The following is a 20,965-nucleotide window of genomic DNA, read 5'->3' on the forward strand; positions in this document are numbered from 1 at the left end:
AGTCACAAGGATGGATAAACAAACTTTTCAAACAAAATGTTTATACTGAATTACTTTGCTTACGTAAAAAAGGAACGTACCTCAACGTTGACTAAAGACAAATTAATGTTTTTAACAACAAAGGCAAAATTTTCTTTTTGTTGGGGTAGTACGTTGGAACTCAATAGAACATTGCGTAACTGTGTGGGTAGATATTGAAAACATGAACTTGTTACCTGCCTACTCTAATTGTTGTAACAAGGAGTGCGTAGTACCTACCTCGGTCGAATTTTAAGCTTTAAGTAGTACATAGAAGATAAAGAGAACATAATAGGAAAATACATAAGGATTCTTGAAGGAAGTACATAACTAGTTAGTACATAGGGGTACTTATAAAATAGTACCTACATCATACCTAAGGGAATATATTAAGATATAAATAACGAAGTACATAAGAAAGGTCCACAGCCGACAGGGTGCGAGCGTCCGTTAGCAAGCGTGAGAGCAAATTAATACCTACCAAAATTGACGGTAGCATTTGTCAAAAGCGCCATATGTATCAGAGACACCACGCAGCCGTGCGGTGCCCCTATTTGCTTGATGCCTGTCTGCGCCGTACATTTCGCACACCGGGGCAGCACGACCCTGTACATAGTAAAACGTGGCTTTAAACAATGAAACCATTGACCAATGAAATTATTTATGTAATATTTTTCTTTCAAAATAAAAACTGGCTTCAATTAACATTTCAGAACGAAACTGCGCGCTGTGTTTTCGCGGGCTTTTCAGTGTCAAACGTCAGCTGTCAATGTCAAATCAAAAGTGCACAATGTTTACTGTGCCGGTTTCCAAAATCCTGTAAAAAGAAATAAATAATGAGTTTAAACCGAATAGACTAACTAGTGAATTTATTAAAATTAATTTTGTGCGTGTTTTGGAAGTATATCCGCAATGACATCGCTTTTGTCGGCGGAATTAGCCGCCACTTGCAACGCTTTGGGGACGTATGATAAAAAGACTGGCAAATATTTAATAGACGACTTTACTCTCAATACAGTGAAAGATTTAATTCGTTATTTACGCCGTGATGGTGAGGATCATGAAATCCGTCGTCATTTTGGTCAAACAAAAGTGCTACAAAGTGATCTACTGCCGATGCTAATTGATCACTGGGAGAACACTGAATTGTTCGACGTTACACTCAGGTATTTTAGCTAATAAGTCATTCACTTCAAAAATATATGCTTCTCATCAGTAATTCCCAAGTATGATCATTAAACTTCACATAAAATGTTGTAGGAATGAATGGCATGCCAAGTTTATGTACACGTATTATAAAGGGTAATATCATAGCAAAATAGCTTTGCATTGATATTACCTTTTAGTATGTAAACTCCCTAACATTTTCATTTCATTCTTATCACAACAACTAAGTTCATTATTTTAAATATGACAGCAGACCAACATAACAAGTATAACAACTTACTCATTTCTAGACTACTTGTGAACCTTACAAACCCAGCTCTATTACTGTATCGAGAAGAAGTGCCAGTGGAACGCACAGCAAGACACAACTACCTGCAGATCCTATTACATTTGCAGGCTTACAAAGAGGAGGCATTTACCAAAGTTGACACATGGAACATTTTTGCTAAGAAATTGGCAAAGATTTTGGAAATTGTTAGTACATATTTTTACCTTAAAAATTTTATTTTGTCCAATATCTGCAATATGATACTAGACATAAGTGGTCTTAACTATCCATTGACTTTATTATCATTATTTAAATAGACTTTATTACCACTGTTCATTTGAAATAAGTTACATCTGTAGATCTATCCATATTCGAATAATATTATAACTTAAGACTTAAACTGACGCTAGAGTAAGTTTTCTTTCACTAATTCACTATTTTACCAAGCGAGCATATTTTATAATATCCTTAAATTAATTAATTACTATTTGAAATGAAATAATTTCTATTTGTATGAAAATTTTCTACTAGGATTGGACAGAAAGGGATGAAGACACAGGACTTATCATTGAGAGAATTTTGATACTAATTAGAAATGTACTTCATGTTCCTGCTGACTTGGACAGAGAGAGGAGGCCCGAGAATGATGCCAGTGTGCATGATCAGGTTAGAAATTTTAAATACTTTAGTAATATTCTGTTTTATTGTTACCTTATGGTCAAAACTAGCTTCAGCCAGCGGTTTCGCCTGTGAGGGAAGTCCCTTCACACCTGAATATAAAGTAGCCGACATTGCTGGTTATGTATACCATATTACTGGCAAGTTCTCTCAAATCTAAATCCATTTAGCAGTTTGCATGTGAAGAAATTGCTAATATAGACTGATAGTTCCGATCTTTCACCTTTATTATATTAGTGTGATGCAATCTAAAAGTACCAATATTGGGACTAAACCCTTGGGTCCCAAGGAATGGAACGGAAATGGTCCCAAAGGAATCATAATTTATTATGTTTTCAACTATTATTTTAGGTGTTATGGGCTCTCAATCAGTCAGGCATCCTAGACATCATCCTATACATGTCTTCTGAAAATGAGAAGCAATACTTCATGCATATCCTTGAGATCATATCCCATTTGTTGAGGGAACAGAATCCAAGTAGCCTGGCTGATGCTGCATTACAACGCAGTGTTGATGAAAAACTTAGGGATGATCAAGAGTTGCTTTCTATCAGAATGTCCGAAAATAAACAGAGAATCAACAAGATTAAACAATATTCTGGAACAAGGTAAATTATTTATTACTTCAAAAACTAAAAAGAGACGATTATGGTTTTTTTACTATATTTCATTATTGGCAAAATTATATTTAATGCATCTTGTAAACAATCAAAATGCATTTTTGTCATGTAATCTACTCCTGATTAGGTTTGGTCAAAATAGGTTTTATTTTCTTTTGTCCCCTTTCTCAATTATTTATGATTTGAATGGTAATTTATTTTCTACAGGCATTCTCGATTTGGAGGCACATATGTAGTGCAAAACATGAAATCTTTATCAGACAATGAGATAGTTTGTTTGAAACCATTGAACAAAATATCCAACTTAGACTTTGGTGGGGGCAAGAAATCTAAGCTGGTTAAACCCAAAAATAGAAGACCAGTTGAGAGTGGTATTTTAGAGAGGAGATCTGCATTTGCTATCAGGTAAGTTATAATATTTTACCACAGACAAACTTCAATGAAAAGAGAAAGGAGGAGATAGGGTTAATACATTTTTTTAAAATAACTAAGCTGATTAGTTACGTAAAAACAGTTAAACATGATTTTTTTTTTATGTTTTGTTTGCAGCTTTACACAGAGTCATATTTTTATTTATGAATGTTTATTCCACATGTATTTCTACTAAAAACACCCCTACTTGCAGATTGTTCCTGAAAGAATTTTGTATAGAATTCTTAAACAGCTCTTACAACCCACTAATGCATTATGTGAAAGATGTGTTAGTGCGCGCCAAGGCCCAACAAAATGATGAGTCATATTACTTGTGGGCAGTCAAGTTCTTTATGGAGTTCAATAGGGGCCATCATTTCCAAGTTGGATTAGTCAGGTTAGTTTAAAAAATGCTTTAGTTTACATAGTATGCTTTGTAAAACTTCTTTTTCGTTACTATTAAGCGGTGTAAATAATGCGATAATGAATTCGTTTGTTATTCGTTAACGGTAGAACGGCTGAACTGATTTTGATGAAATATTGCACTTACGCATTTACGGTAAATTGGCTGATCCAAGTTACATGGAAATTGTTTAAAAGGGCGAGTTATTAATTCGTCCACGTGACTTTTTGACAAAACATCGCGGCAGCGAAACCTCGTGAAACTGCTAGTAAGTAAAGAAAAAGAGACAACCTCACAAAACTGCTAATGAAGAAAAATTGAAAAAAATATTTAACTAGTAAAATGATTTCAGTGAAACAATGTCGGTGCCTATGTTCCATTATGTACAACAACAAATGGAGAAATACTACGACATGATCAAAGTTGAGAAGAAAAAGTTTTCACCTTGGGTGAGGCGTCTACATTTAGCTCTAAGAGCTTACAAGGAATTACTCAACACTCTGTTAGCTATGGACAAAAGTACCGATCCTTCTGTCAAAGAATCTGCTAAAGTTTTGAAAAGCAATATTTTTTACGTATTGGAATATAGAGAATTTATTATTTCTACGTTTCTAAATTATGATGAAAACAAAATGCCTAGGTAAGTTACTATACATAAATATTATTTTAGTAAAATAGGTTTTGAAAAATAACTAATTTCGTTATTCCTATTCAGGTCGTATTTAGTGGATTTAATGGAAACTGTTCACTTGTTTCTTAAAATGTTAGAGCACTACTGCAAGAAAACCGGGCTAGTTGTTCAAAAGAAAGTGAGGAAAAAGGCCAAATCCAAACCGAAAAGTAAGTTTATACTTGATTAAGAAAATCTTATTAATGAACTTCCAATCTCGAACTTAAAGTAAACTGGAGCTTACGTTATCGCAACACATTTTAAATGGTCTGTTTTTCCAGTCTCCCTAATATTTTGGTATTTACCAGACACTGTATTATAAATTTGAAGTATCCAAGCCATTAAATGATGAATGTGTAATGTGTGTAATGCTCTGGTAACTACGATAGCTGGCGCCGTATATCATGAACAGCATAACTGCCGACGAAGTGCATATTATTATCTGCATAGTGTTGTGCTTAGAACGCTTCCACACTAGCGGATTTTGTTGCGCGTATAATCTTTTGGTGGGTTGTGATAGGGGTATTGGGTTGCCCGGGTAACTGGGTTAAGAAGGTCGGGCAGTGCAGTCGCTTCTTGTAAAGCACTGGTATTCAGCTGCATCCGGTTAGACTGGAAGCCGATCCCAACATAGTTGGGAAAAAGGCTCGGAGAATGATGGTTGTGATAGCTAGAACAGGTAATTGTCATTCCTGTGGTTCTTAACAATGCTTTACCCGTCGAGGCGAATATGAGTGTCATAAAAACTAGTGGACAATTGGCTTGTTTGCCGTATAAAGCGTTCATATGACATTTATATTATTTAAAAAAAAAAACGATATTAATGATATTATCGATTATAAAAATGTTAAATCGATATTATAAAAATATTATAGGCTCTTTTTCCTGATGAATAATTTGGTGAAATCAGATTCCAATACTGTTTAAAAATCACCTTTGAAACTTCTGAACTCCTTCGAATAAATTAAACTAGAACATGACCAAAAAACAACACACAAAAACCACCAACACTTATCCGTAGCAGACCCCAAAAAAACCGAAACGACCCTCATTTATTAGGTGTAGATACAAACAAAGCTTAAATCGTATAACTACTTTTAAAAGTAATTTACGGTCAGATGTGATAAAAGGGAGCTAATTAATATTGTGGTAGAACAAAAGATGGGAAGATGACCTGACTAAGGGTAGGAGGAGAAGGCGTTGAATCGTTGTTAGTCGAGAGAATTTGAGGAGACCAATGTCGCTAGACAACCTATCCTGGTATATTAAGGCTGGGGCACTGCCGTGCCCCCAGATCTATACTTATCAACATTATAAAAAGGAATAATTTTTTGTTTGTTTACACCGAAACTACTAAACCGATTTGAAAAATTCTTAACTTTTGTATAGCTACACTCTTTCTGCGTACCTAACTAGGTAAATAGACTATATTATATCCCGGTACATGCCGTAGTTCCCATCGGTGAAACCGCGGGAAAACGGCTAGTAATATAGATAGACATAGTGAATATTATGTCAATTTAGTGGGTTGTATACAATAGGTATTTAAGAAGTGTTAATTTAATGGCATATATACAATTGGTATATACCCTTGTAAGTTATGTAAAGATTTATAAGACCACAGAATAAAGGCAATTATTTAATTTAAGAACAAAAGGCGGGTGCACAAAAGACTAAGGTCGCGTCCCCGCCGGCCGCCTGGGACGAGCTCAGGGCGCAGATGGCCGCGGTCATCAGTTCGGGAGTGGATGAACATCCACCGCCTTTTGACGCCGCTTCTGACGTACCTATTGACCAGCAAAAGTAAGATTTGTTTTGATTATCTGTTGATTTTTGAGTTGAATGAATTTTTTGGGATTGTAGGTATAGATTCAGAACAACATATTTTAGTGTGCAAATGCTTCTGCACTATAATTTGTCCTGTGCAGCTGGCTGACCTCTTAATATGAATTGCGGCCGAAAATCGGCTACAACAGTTCAGTAGAATTCGCGTCAAAGAGTTTTTTACTCTTTGAATGCTGAACGATTTTCATAATAAAAGCGAGAAGATTACCTGTAATGCTTTTCGTAGAAGTACGAAAGGCGGTTTTATAGTGGTTTTCAATGTAAAATTTGTTTTCCTTCTTTAATTATTTACCGCATTGCTTTTGTATGCATGAATGTAATCTTTTGTTTGTACCTACAATTTAACTTGAGTACACAATATTCTATTACAATGTTGAAATCTTATTGCTTTGCCGTCATTGAGTGAAACTTCACCTACATAGTTACTTAATTAGCCTTCATTACCTAGATTGTGTAATGAAGAGATTTTACATCTCAAGTTATTATTTATGTAGGTATTTATTTCTTCAAGGAGCTGTCAATTAATTAGGAATGTTGTTTGTATACTAATTGATAATGGAACAGATATTAGACAAAGCAAAGTTTAATATAATTATTATTTTTTTTCTATATAATTTGACTGTATAACCATACTCCATAATTACACTACAGGACACAAAAAATTGGTTACTTGATAATATGTCACAATCCATAATTACACTATAAGTCAACAAAAATGGGTAACTTGATTATGTTATTTTGCAGAGAGGACTGCATGAAAAATGTGCAAAAGTTGATGCGCGAGTACAAATTCGAAGATGCAGTCGGCATGTTTAGAGCTGCCAGGTAAGTGATTATATCTAACAAATAAAGCATTAAAGTCTACTTACTTGGTCCATGTCTAATTAATTAGCAACTTGCAGAATTCATGTTGACATTAAAATACAATAATTAACTAATGAACACTAATTACGACAAAAAATATCGCGTGGTCACAGTTGTACCGAGTTTTTCTTCACTTCATTTTATAACGTGCTGTAGTTGAAGCTTCTAATTAACTAATTAATTCGAGTGACTACTATGAGAAAAATATCTTATTTTAATTATCAGGGAAGTGTGGCCAGATGAAGGAATATTTGGTACAAATGGAATAACTGAAGATGAAGAGTTAACAATGCTTGAAACTGTTTACAATACCGACTTGGGAGTTGAGACAGCTGGTAAGTAATCAACGACATATTTCAAAGATCATATTTTCACAAAAGAATGATTCACTACTACAGACTGTCAAGTCTAGACAGTACAGAGTATTGAATTAGTAATTGTTGCTCCTCTCTAGTTTCAACTAAGCTCAGTAAACAACAGAAAGTATTCTGTTTTTATGTTCCCAACTGTCAAGATCACTTTGCATTTTACAAAACTTTTGACTTAAAGGTACTTAACTTATACATCTAAAAAGTAACTCAAGTTTCACTGAATAATATTCACCTTTTCTAAAAGTATTAAGCTTGTTGGAGAAAAATAAGAAAATATATTTTGTTCCTTTTATTTTGTGGAGAAGTATAATAATTTAAATTAGGGCGGTATATTTAATGTTGGGTATCGTGTTAATGGTTATTTTTGTTTTAGCAGACAATGCTGTTGATGTAAATGATACTCAAGACAATTCCGAGTATGACGAAGAGGGTAAGTTTTTGTATTGAAACAATGCGAAGTGTAAACGAAGCGAGGCTTTCAAACGAATTGTGGTTTGATATGCGGGCTGATTCTAATGTTACTGTGATACACGCGGTTTCATTGAATATTTTCATATAAAATATATATTTTCTGCCTTAATTTTATACTATCAATTGAATAGATACTTCTTGATTTTAGACGAAGAAGAAGAAGAAGAAAGGAGTGCTGCTGTCGTTGAAACTGACTTTGATTTCAAAGATTTTGTGAACAGGTAATATCCTTACATTATTATTTAAGTTCCTACATACACACTCCCACACTAAACAAACACACAAAAATTAATCGTTTCTTATGTCCATCAAGCTTTCAGAAGATTGATTAAGGTAATTTAAACGTTCTGTTTTGCTCCCTAAAATTGACATTCAAAACATAAATTCCAGTTTTTAGCATACCTTTTATATTCATAAGAGAATTTCATCATCATAGAGAATTACTATCCGAATATTTTCTTCATTAATTAGATTATAGCAGAGAGCTTTATTCTTTACTTTACGTTCACTTTTCTTTGACCAGATTCTGTCACCCCCGCGTCGTAAGCGCTTGCGTTAATCTCCTGGAGCGCTACGACAAAAACCTGCCTCACACGAACCACTGCATCATTAAGATGCTGCACCGCATCGCGTGGGACTGCAAGCGACCCACCATGATGTTCCAAGCTTCACTATTCCTTATATTCCAAAAGATCCTTGACAATCGAGTGCCGCAGTTCAAGGTAAGTGTTTGCTAACTATGAACACTTTTTTTTTAACGACGTCAAAAATCATCAAATGACCGTCATTAAAAAAGCCACACCACCGTCGTCAAAAATCATCAAATCACGTTGAGGGGTAGCAGCGGTGATTGTCAGACTCTTACTGACTAAAAACCGTCGTGTTCCGTCGTAGGCCTTTTATGTACCAGGGCCGCGGTAACTCTTTCGAACAATCCCGCAGCCCTGCCAGGCCTTGGCCCTGTTAGCCCCCGCTGGAACTGTGAAGACTTGACTTTGCTTTGTGTTGTTTAGTTACCATTGTAGATTGTACCTGAGGATCATTTTGTACGCTATTAATAGAAAGAAAAAAAGCAAGAAAGAAAATCCGGCCAACGGACTCGCGCACGAAGGGTTCCGTACCATTATAAAACCGCATCTGCCTGTGGCCGTTATCGATATCGAGCAAAAATTAGCAAAAAAATCACGTTTGTTGTAAGGGAGTTTTCAGCATTCGTTGTTACTTATAGCGGTAACAGAAATACATCATCTATGATAATTTAAACTCTCTAACTATCACGGTTCATTAGATACAGCCTGGTGACAGACGGACAGAGGAGCGAACACAATAGATCCCGTTATACCTTTTGGGTACAGAACCCTAAAAATGTTTTAATAAGGTTAACTGTAATTAGTATTCTAGAATAGGTAGTTTTTGATAAAGTATTTCTAGTTAATTATAAAGGTAGAATTCCGTGGGTCGCGGCTTACGCAGCCGCGCGCGGCTTACGACAGTCATCGGCCGCGCGCGACAATAGTCAACCTATGAAAATGTATGGCGCCGCTGCCGAGGCTCGCGACAGTCGCGCGCGGCCGACGAATTTCGTAAGCCGCGCGCGGCATTGTGTTGAAATTCGTAGATTTTGTTCGTCCGTTCCCTCTAGTCGAAGTGCTAATTGATATCCTTGAAGAAGAAGAGGATGACGTATTGCTGTGGCTGTACTATGAAAATAGATTACCAATCGACCCTATTTTTAAAAAGTAGAAATGACGAATTATACTACCCAATACTGATTCAAAAGCATTTGTATTGTAATGAAAACAAAAGGAAGTTTTGCCGACTAAATAAAAAACAATTCAATTATGGTTTTACTAAAATTATATAGATGTTACTAAGCGCTAGACCATGTTGAGATGCATACGGCCGCGCGCGGCTTACGAAATTCGTCGGCCGCGCGCGACTGTCGCGGACCTCGGCAACGGTGCCATACATTTTCATAGGTTGACTATTGTCGCGCGCGGCCGACGACTGTCGTAAGCCGCGCGCGGCTGTCGTAGCCGCTATCCACGGAATTCTACCTTTAAGATGATGTTCCAAGCTTCACTATTCCTTATATTCCAAAGGATCCTTGAAAATCGAGTGCCGCAGTTTAAGGTAAGTGTTTGCTAACTGTTCTCTTTCACTGTAAAGACTTGACTTTGCTTTGTGTTGTTTAGTTACCATTGTAGGTTGTGTCTGGAGATGATTTAGTACCTACGATGTTAATGTAATTAGTATTATAGTATTGTGATCTTTGATAAAGTATTTCGACTTAATTATAAAGAAAATTTTAAGTAAACCTAATTTATGGGTCAATTTATTAAAACTATTGCATATCAACATCGAAATAAAATGTAATCTAGGAGGTTACCCAAAGTAAATAAATAACTTGGTTAGTGTCAATATATTCGTTTGGAATTTCCGAGTGCAATTCTGTCGCGTCCCCTCTTCATAAATGACCATTTTTTCCCATCGATGGACACTGCTGGGTATATAAAAAGGTCTATACCAGATGGAAACATCATCCTCTATGTAGGTAGATAGATATAGTATAGAGATTATCCTATCTCTGTCTCCATAATCCGACTGTTAAGGGTCGCTAAGTTTAAGTTATGGGTGATAATTGCTTCACAATTGCCCCCCTACATAACTTAAAGGTCACGTTAATGTCTCGTTTGATAACATGTAACGCTACGGAAATACTACACGCCCACGTAACTCGTAAAGACTGGAAGGGCGACGCGACTCCTACTTATGATCGATGAGCTATCAACTTGTCATTCTATTTTTAAACCGACTTACCAAAAAGTTGGAGGTTCTCAATTCAGATGGTGGTTTTTTTTTTGTTCAGTTTCGTCCGTTCTGACGTATAAAAGAAAAAAAATACTTATGTTGAAAGGATGAAAACCCTAGCACTAAAAGGCGTCTAAAGTATGACTAAAACAATGACACAAAGTCGTATACAGCACAAAAATACGGTCACAAACTAGCTGATGTTATGTAAAACAATGCAATTTTCCCTTCGATAAGTTCAACTGGTTTTTATAGCCTTATATTTTTCCCATATTACGACACACGTGCGACCAAATTTAAGCTTTTTTCTCTGTCGTGCATACGACGTGTGGAGGGTAGGGACAGATTTTATCGACGCACGAGGGGTGTTGTGCCTACCGAATGTATCGAGAATCTAAATTAACCTGACGCACCATCCTATCAGTGACTGGGTAATAAAATGTTTGTCTTGCTTCACGTCACCCTAACGGTGGCCCTAAATTGAAATGCAAATAAAAGGCGGGGAATTTTGCGAACAAAGCATAATTACATCTCGTAATTTATTATTAACTCTTTTGCTTCGAGAATAATAAAATGTACATAAAAATGAACGACATTCTAATTTAGCAAACATTTTTTATCGTGAAACTACGTCCATTTAATTTAAAAACCCCTCAAGGAATACTACTATTTTGTTAACAGGAATTGGAAAAGTTCGCTATATTCATATTGAGGAAATTCACAGAAGTTGCTTCGAAGAATCCCAAAGTGTTTATAGAGCTCTTGTTCTGGAAAAATTCGAAGGACTCACTTGATATCGAATATGGATATGATTTGTATAGTGATAACAGGTAAGTGTGTTTAAAATGCATTTATGAAGGGATGAAAAAAGCTGTTGAACTGAAGTAATTGTCGCGTAACCTATTGACCCAATTAGTCAGTGTTGACCCATCAGATTGACGCTTCCCTGCGTAAGGTGAATGACCTCTTATAACACCATTTTCACATTCGCTATCATCAATCTTTGTCCACAGTTTCTAAACGTTTGATCGCGTTAATTGGACAAGATAATGTTGATATAGGTCGCGTTACTAAACTATGATTGATTACCTAAAGGTCAGATCCGTTTTTAGAACAATTCCGTAAGGTGTACTTTGTAAAGGTAGTTAATTGAAAATGAAGGTATTCTTATTACAAGCTTAAAAATCTTTTAATATTAGAGCAGAAAAGAATTCATTTTAGAAATATAATTGCAGAATCTTAATAATGAAAGAGTCATTATTATCCAACCCTTTCATTAAACTTAGACAAAAGAAAATTCTAAAAAAAGAACCTAAATCCTTTACTAGACTTATTTTACGTGTTAAAAGGAGCACAGAACAAAGAAAAACATTTAGCTTAATTTCGAATGCACAACTGGTTTGACCTAATTCTGGGAATAGGTATTTAAATCTTAGGTAACAGTTTTTTGCGGTAGCTAGAGATGTTACGAAAAGCAGGGACACCTGTAACTTTGTTTAATGTATTCAAAGATAGTGCCAACTGAAATGCTGGCTAACTCAGCTCCTATCTTGAAGCTGCTTTTTTCTTTTTCATCGTTATTTAAAACTTGCATAAGGTACTGATGAATTTTAAAAGAATAGCGGTTTATTTTGTGTACAAAATGGGTTTAGTAGTTTTTGCGTGTATTTTAATTAAGCTAGGTTATCCGATTAACTTTTAGGTAGATAATTGAAGCTGTAAAACTGTACAAGTAAAATATGTTACCTGCACTTGTGGTCAGTGGGTCGTCTTAGGGGCGGTAAAACTAGGTAATTTAAATACGTGCTATAGCAGAAATAAGACGTAACATTTTGTTTTAGGGACAAGCCTGGTAAAGGCGTTTGGTCTGAAGAGCAAGAGGAAGAATTACGTAGATTGTACATGGAAAATCAAAGCAATCCAGAAACAGATCAAGGTAAGAAATATTAAATAAGCCACCGTTTCCCTTTTAAATGCAAAATTTTAATCCACATTAAAAACCCATCTGGTTTGTAATAAAATTCTACCTAGTTACACTAATAATTTTAGTTCATGTATGCCTACATAAGTAAACGCATTATCTATATTATATTTAAATCATAAGCTGTGTTACAACATATCCTACAAAATTAAAATTCACCACAGTCAGGGATTTTTGAAAGCGTGCTAATTAGTATAAAGGTTCGGTATAATTAGGTAGTATACCTACTGTAACTCGTGTCAGCTTATCCCGCCATTATACGGCCCACATATCGCACTACACTCGTGTTTGTATTGCCGCGTTCAAACACGATAAACTTGAACTAACACTACACAAAGCAAACTAATTACTAAAAAATATTACCTACGTAGCCTATCGCAATTTGAATAGTGTAGATGCCTGGTTTCACTGGTTACCGATACAGTGTCAGTTATCTGATAGTTAAGGCTATCTCCCAGAAAAAGGCTGCTTATTGTTTCTGTCAAATATTGCTATCCGAGACCTGTAAATCCAAAAATTATACCTGTCAGATAAGTTCCTGAGAGGTTGTCAGAGATCTATCAGTTACCAGTGAAACTCGCCATTAACCATGTTACCTACTTTCAAAGGCAGCCTACGCTTCAAGTCCAACCGATGCGTATATAAACTGAACATTTGCGGAAACCCGTTTAACATATGCATTAGTACTTCAAACGACTCCTCGAGGATTCACCCCGAGAAGTTAAATATAAACGCGAATGTTGAAATTCTTTATCTTTTACTTGCAAAGATGTGATCGACTGGATTTTGGAGAATCTCATAGACCAGACGAGAACTAGACGCGGCGTTATAAAGAAGTTGAAGGAATTGGGGCTAATATTCCGAGCGCCGACTAAACGCAGCCACAAGGAGCCCGCCAGAGAGAAAGTCCCCAAAGTGTTCAGTGAAGAGGAAGATCAACTGCTCACAGAACTGTGGGAACAATACAAAGATGTACCAGGTAAGACATACTACTATATAAACAACCAATTTTTTATTCATTGTTCCTTAAATTACATCAAGGAAAATGTATCACCTCCATTCCAATATCATCCTTGAAATGTTGTACACGTGCAAAACGTATTTCCACGAAATATCTCTTCAATAGACTGCGAATGGTATTTAAAAAACAAAGAGTTCTTTCAGATCCAATGGGCGTAATAATGCCGCGTATGCCTCGCAAACGTCAAAAGCGTAGCTACGTCGACAGATTACTGGAGTTAGGTATGATTCGAGACAAAAGGGAATGTCGCAAAAAGAGACAAAAGAAATCCAACGCTAAAAGCGGTGCCGCGGATGACGATCAATCGAACAGTAAGTAACTAACTTCGCTAAGTTTATTCTTAGCGCTGACATTCACCCCACCTCATACTCGCGACAGCCCGATATCATTAGTCTGATCCCAGTTTTTGCTTTCCTAAAATAGCTAAAAGCGACGCCACTAAATAAACCTAGTTATTCAAGTTTGTATTCCTTCTCGGCTTATGAAAATAACATACTCATGCTCAATCATCAGAATATTAAAAGTAGTACCCGCAAACTGTTACGAAGCCCGCTGTTCACATTATTGAATATTAAATCTACCCACATATGGAGAATTCATTATCAATGCGTGGGTTAACCTAACCCATTTTCCTACAGTTTTCTAGTGGGTGTATGATTTACATTGAGTATGTACAGCTGAAATGTTCCAAGTGTACATTTCTAAACAGATATTGAATTATATGTCGGGAATACGAAAAATAAATGTTATTGTAGGATACGTGATATATCGATTCTTGGAATAGACTGCACTCGCAGAACTTTTAGAATAAACAAATACATATAGAGATTTGTTTATTACATACAAAACCTTTCTTTAATTTTTACATTTAAAATCATTTTAGGCGATTCTTCTGATTCTGACTCGTCTGACAAGTCAGACTCTGACAACGACACGCCACAGCCAGTTAAAACCAAAGCAGTGAAGAATAAGAGCGTTTCAAAGCCGACAAACAAAAAGACTGGGAAACAACAGAAACGTATCGAACTGACTGCTAATGAGATCGCTAAGCTTATGGTGCAAGCCGTCGACAACGGTAAGTCTTATTTACACACAAATATATTTTAATTAATTATTTAAATTTTTAAACCCCATTTCTTTGAAAAAAAAATCTCTAATAGAGAAATTATTTTTTTGAAGAAAAGTTTTTCAAGAGCACTATCCAACTAGCAGATTATCCGCTCGGCTTGAATTAGTAACATTTGTCGAAGGTCAATCTCGTACAAAAAGTACGCGTACAAAATCAAGCCTACTGAACTACGTGCAGCAAAATACTCTAGTATGAAACCTATGTAATTAATAATAAAAACAACATTTATATTTGCTTATTAAAAACACAAACAAATGACTAAGGAAAAACTTAAAACTCCATTGTGTAGCGCTGCACGACAATTTTTACTTTTTAATTTGTTCGAGCAAAATCGCTTTATTAGTTCTCGGGTTTCTAATAATTCTGCTTCCCGTTCTTTTCTCCGTTCGTATATGAAGTCCGAACTAATATCGTAGTTCAATAAAAGACTTGATATAAACATTTACTGTCGTTATCAATATTCTATATGTTACCGGAGTTAGGAATTTGACATTAGATGTATATGTATAGGTATAGTTATCGGCACGAATCTTGAGCTCCGACCTACATCTGCGCAGAAGTGATTTATTAGCAAAGAACCAATCCCGAATGACGGCTATGACGCGATGCGCTGCGGGCCAATCACCGCTTTAGCACGCCCCCGCGCCTCACTTCATACCTCAAAAGAGACCCAATAAATTACTTCTGCGCAGGTGAAGGTCAGAGCTCAAGATTCGTGCCGATAACTATAGCCCTAATGTCTAATGTCAAAAATTCTTTAAGTAGTTAATAAATCAATAAATAGATAGAGTATTAGGAGCGAACATTAATGAAAATGGTTATAGGTTTAACGGAAGCTTTGAAATGGTTGGCGGAGAGTTTAGAAGAGGTAGCTTTGGACCAAGAGGCGGAAGGTTATGATGCAGAAGGTGAGGGAATTCCTCTCGTCCCGATATCTCAGGAGTCTGTCGAAGCTATGGATCAAGAGTTGTTCAAGAAAGTGCTCCGAGGAGTAGGCGTTGTGCCACCTTTTGATGAACAGGTAATGTAACAGACACATTTTGCAAAAATAGTTAATCACCTCTAATAAAAAATAAACCCTGGGCAAACACACACATAAAAAAACAGAGAATTCCATGGGTATTTGTTGCAGCAAAGTTTCGTTTCCTTAAACTAACGACGTACCTACAAAGACATTTTAATTAATAATAAACTGTCTAGTCATCCCAGCAACATTAAGAGTCCTTGCAAAATGCTTGTTCCCCCAAGTTATTAAATTAATCAAACCGTTACAGGAAAAATACTGGCGAATACCAAGCGCCTTGCACTTCGAGACTATCAGGAAAAGGCGCGAAATAATTATAAAGGCTATTCATAAAGAACTTATTATCGACACTAGTGAGGCGACCGAAACTACAGAACTCGATACAAACCAGAGAGAAGAATCGAGTGATGACGATGATTTGTTCGATAATTTAAGGAAGATGCGGGAAAATAACGTGGAAAATGTTATCGATAAAAGTGGCACAAAACCCAATAATGAAACTACACGCAATCGGAAACGTGTGCGAAGTGATTCTGAAGATGAGGACAGTCGCGGGAAAATGCAGAAAATTGACGAAGGAGACGAAAGTGTGACTCGCGACGACAATGACGAAATTGTGACTCGTGACGACGATGACGATATTCTATCATTCGCTAAACGGACTTTGCAGCAAGAAGACTTGCCGGATAGTGAAGATATTATCAACAATATACCAAAAATGGACAGTGGTAAGTAGACACGGCAATATCAATAAATAATTATGTAATTTATATTTTGTTACATAGCACAGCCCACTGTCATTTAGTGAGGTGCCGTCAACTTTATTATTTTTCTAGTTAGAAAAGCTATTGTTAACTTTGATTTATTTACTTTTAAGAATTATTTATTTATGTAAGTTTTTATGATTTTTTACTGTAGTGAAACTTAAAATAATAGACACCACTTAGTTTTTAATTGTTCGTTTTTAAACGGTCACTTTATTTATATATTTTCTTTCCCACTTCCCCAGATAACAGCAGCACTGAAGATAATGACGACGTAATTGTGTCGTCGAGACGCGACAAAAAGAAGCGAAGAATAGTTATTGAAGATGATTCTGAATAGTGTTGAACATAATTCTTTGGTTTTTGTATTTAATGCCCGGTTTACACTTTGTTAAGTTAACACTGCAGGTGATTAGTGCAGGTGTTTAGTAATCAAGGTGTGAACGGAAGCGTAAAGTGATTAGTGTTAAGTGATACGTGCGATTAGTACTTATTGATTAGTGCGAGTGAATAGAATCAAGGTCTATTTTTGTTGTTAAGTGACTACCCCCTCTCAACTTTTCTACTACCCTCTCTCGCAATTTGCCTGTACTAATCAGTGTGTAAATACGTGTGTGTTAAGTGCGCAGTGTCAAGTTCAAAGCGAAAATGAAGTGGACGGAACAACATACTTTAAAATTCGTACAAGAATACATAAAGTTTGAATGCCTATACAATGTAAAGTGCGCAGAATTTAAAAACAAACAGTTGAGAGATGCGGCCCTATTGAAACTGAGTGAAGCGATGGGAATTCCCGATTTCAAAATTGAGTTCATTTTCTATATCAGATACCACAACAGATACTTTGTCTCAATATTAGGCGCTGTTCATCTTCCATTTCTAGAGACACTATGCACAACGGGCAGTACCACTATGAGCTTCTTCCTAAACACTGTGTAAACGGAGATGGAAAAGACTACTTAACACTTGAGGCTTATCGCGTAAAGTTAACGCTTAACACTTATCACTTCACACTTCGCAAAGTGTAAACCGGCCTTTATTGTAAGTTGGCCTTAAGATTAAATACTATGTATTGTTAAGCAACTTTGAGTTTCTCTTACCGGTTTATCCAAAAAGTGACCTTAAAACGTCTTGCATACATTCGATATTGACTCCAGCAAATTTTATACGAAAAATAAACTCTACAAAAATCTTCCTCCGCTTTCTTCACATGCATATGTTCAAATTAGACTTAAATAAACAGTCGGTTGTGCAGTTCTTATGTTATTATTTCACGTAGGAATTCCAATATGATCCCGCCATCGAATCGCAATATAGTCAGTGAGCTCGCTTGCTGGCATTTGCCTTCCATTGCAAGGGATCGAGTCCTCGCATTCGATATTGCTAATATTGTGCAATACAACCGACTCAATTGGAAAAAATGTATTTGTGATACAGCCAATGTTTATCCAAGTAGAAGCAATAGCGTTTACTGCTTACTATCGTATAAACTGTACTGAAAAATTCATTATTTTCTTTTCTACAAAATTTTCCACCAGTACGAAATCAATAGGTACCGATTTCTTTTTCGACGTGATCATTATATCGGGCCGTCCACAGCTCTACGTTGGCTTTACGGATTATCCCTAAAGCCATCTAAATAAACGAGAATTGAAATTCTGTCCCCGCAAAATAAATTATATCGAACTAATTATTATGGACAAAGTAATAAGGTTGTAGTACTCGTATTAGAGTGAAAGCCGGTTCGCTGTTATATTTCGTATATATTAATGCCGGTGGGGTGAGCACTAAATCTTTTCACTCAGCTATCAGATTAGCGCCGACCCTCTCCCCTGCATGTCTCGTTGTTTTTCTAACATTATCTTTACATTGGGAACAGACACCCGTGTCGGGAGCAAATACTACCTGAAACAACATTCAAATTAGCTATACTTAAGTACCTATGTACACTCGGTTCTAGTAGTGAATTTTGCGAATAACAGTTTGTTCGTCAAAACATTTGTGGCTTATTCAAATCGTTGTATGTTTAATTCTCAGATGAAATAATAGCTTATTTTATGTTTGAAATAAAGGTAATGGATGTTTATTTCTATTACAAATTCACTCATACCATTTTTAACCCCCCATATAATTTATTTATACGCTAAACACAATATTTATGTAACGTACATAACTCTCTAGGTAACAAAACAAAGTATCATTCACACACATAAAAAGCGTTTAAACATCGTAATCGGCCGACTCGCGAATTTCCTACATTCACAATCGCGAGCCTAAAAAATACAAACGATCGTTTGATCGCGTAATCCCGCGGGCGATCAAGTATTTCTTATTCAAATGTAGACGGCTATTTTAATGTTCCAACAGCACGCCATCAATCTTTGCCGAGCCCGAACGTGGCCCATTACGACCGCCCCCTTGCAATTATCCACTCGAATAAAAACGTTTTAAGTGTTAAATTAACGATATCTCAGAGACGAGAGCTTGTCTGACTAAGTGATTAATTCCAACCCAGAGAAATGATAGTGAACCATGGCGCGCTCTAGAGACTCGCATCTCATCTCATTCTCGAATCTCATTTATATCTATTACAGTACCATTCGTAGATATCTTTATGAATACCTAAGTACGTAACTTCGTAACAACGATGATTCATCACGAATTCTGATGAAAATGTTTTACTTATTATATTTAGCTCTGAACTCCGGGTGAAATAACGTACATTTTTTGAAAGTATTCCTCTGACAGTGCTAATGGGCTGCGCATAAACTTCGCCCCTGCGTATTACAAACAGCAAGCGGCAAATCTTTGCAGCAAATGTTACTTATTTCTTGCTACCCAGTCACTTAGTTGCGTAAATATAAACAACCTTCATTCTTCTTCTTTACACGCCTCGGGCGGAGAGAAAAGAATGACAAACGAGTTAAAGAATAATGGAAAGTAAATGAAAACAGCAAAATCGCTTTTGTCAACTGTTTTTCTTCATCCATTGTCGACATTCAGAAATGTTTTCTAAAAACGTCTTAAATACAGAGTCGAAGTTATGGTAGGTGTCTGCCTACCTTACGAATTCAGGAGATGAATTTATAACAGACCTTTACAGGGAAGACGTTTCAAAGGAGAAATTTATATTTTTTACGTTATCGTTGAGGAGGCAGGGGAGGATTCTCTTTGTTAAAAAACAAGTTATTCTCAAGTAATTATCATTACTGAGTTCTCGAACTCGTTTATAAAACAGGTACCTGGATGTACTTACTAATGCCTTTCTACAAAGAATAGAAAATATTTATGATCTAATGTAAATTCTAAAAGTAAATAGACAAATTACATGGCAATTGTACCTACTTAAATGTTTGTAGACGTAAAGAAATCTGTCTGCACCGAAAGCTATTGGCTGTCGTAATACCTACTTGAATATCTTGAGACCGCGAACCAAGAAACCTGCGACAGAGAGGTCGTTGACCCGAAGGAATTAGCTTAAGTTCGTAATACGCGGCGAAGGAAGCGAACCAATTATTATTGATTGAGTTTATCAAGGACATCTAAAACTTTATAGAATTTCATAGCTTGCGGGCAAACTTTTACTTGATTTACTTAACAAAAAGATGTCAATGTGAACTTATAGAGAATAGAAATACCTATGAAGAAGCAGAGACATAAATTCCAAAACAGTTTAAGAGAATACTACGGCGTAGCCGTAACTACGCACCGTAGCACGTAGCATCGTAGCATGAGATAACTATGATCTATAACTTGTGCTATTTATTTTGTACTGTAGTAATCGATTTATCAATTTTATTTCAATATACCCGTATAATTAAATATGGAAGGCAGAATTTTCAGCCAAGATGAGCACCGATCTCATCTCCAAATGTGGCATAAATTTTGCATAAAATATTATATGGTGAATATTTGATCTACTTTACGTGTCACGGCATCCCAATCACACTAGATATGAAATGTACAATATGCAGTAAAAATATCATGGTTATATTTTCTTACGAAGAATCCAACAACATTAAAGAGAGGATGCGAGGGTTCGCACGGAGCACCCTCAGGTAAAAACCAAATTGAATTTTCCCTCGGCCAAATAGAACGGTATCGCGTAGATAAATCTCGAAGCTGCCTCATCCCGTATCTACAGAAAACAAAGTTTAATAGAAAAGTAAATAGAAAAAGTGGAAGTGAAAACACTGAATGTTGGAAGTTTTAATTTGTGCCAGATATCCCAACGCTCGAATTTGAACTTGGAATCTTGTAACTTTTGATTTATTGGCTTACGATCACGGCGCCATGACATTATCATGATTTTAACCCGCTCATAACTCTAAAGTTATGGATAACTCTTATCAGGTTCATGTTACAAAGGAGGTATAGAGAAAAACTCCATGCTGAATATAACAAACAATCAAATTCCACACCCTGGAAAATTCCTTTGATTCTCGAGCT

General features: G+C 36.1%; 2 protein-coding genes across 4 annotated transcripts in view; one reads left to right on the forward strand and one right to left on the reverse strand.

Annotated features, from left to right (window-relative positions):
• Positions 1-20,965, reverse strand: part of LOC110374954 (large ribosomal subunit protein eL24) — a 215,331-nt gene that overhangs the window by 140,035 nt on the left and 54,331 nt on the right. The gene's annotated exons all lie outside the window — the stretch shown is intronic.
• LOC110374643 (protein timeless homolog) lies at positions 773-18,602 on the forward strand. Of its 3 annotated transcripts, XM_064037220.1 has the most exons (23): positions 773-1,184; positions 1,476-1,659; positions 1,985-2,119; positions 2,483-2,739; positions 2,959-3,156; positions 3,377-3,559; positions 3,918-4,205; positions 4,281-4,405; positions 5,885-6,038; positions 6,825-6,905; positions 7,170-7,279; positions 7,689-7,745; positions 7,935-8,007; positions 8,310-8,508; positions 11,279-11,427; positions 12,439-12,533; positions 13,348-13,557; positions 13,743-13,910; positions 14,483-14,674; positions 15,553-15,749; positions 16,003-16,480; positions 16,762-16,885; positions 17,552-18,602. In XM_064037220.1, the coding sequence occupies exons 1-22, from the start codon at positions 931-933 to the stop codon at positions 16,854-16,856; spliced, it is 3,882 nt and encodes a 1,293-aa protein (XP_063893290.1). In that variant the 5' UTR covers positions 773-930; the 3' UTR covers positions 16,857-16,885; positions 17,552-18,602. The 3 variants fall into 3 exon arrangements, with proteins under 3 accessions (XP_063893290.1, XP_021188130.3, XP_021188135.3); XM_021332455.3 differs by having other exon boundaries at positions 16,762-18,602; XM_021332460.3 differs by having other exon boundaries at positions 7,692-7,745; positions 16,762-18,602.

This window comes from Helicoverpa armigera, chromosome 12 (genome assembly GCF_030705265.1).
Source record: "Helicoverpa armigera isolate CAAS_96S chromosome 12, ASM3070526v1, whole genome shotgun sequence".
Taxonomy (NCBI): Eukaryota; Metazoa; Arthropoda; class Insecta; order Lepidoptera; family Noctuidae; genus Helicoverpa; species Helicoverpa armigera.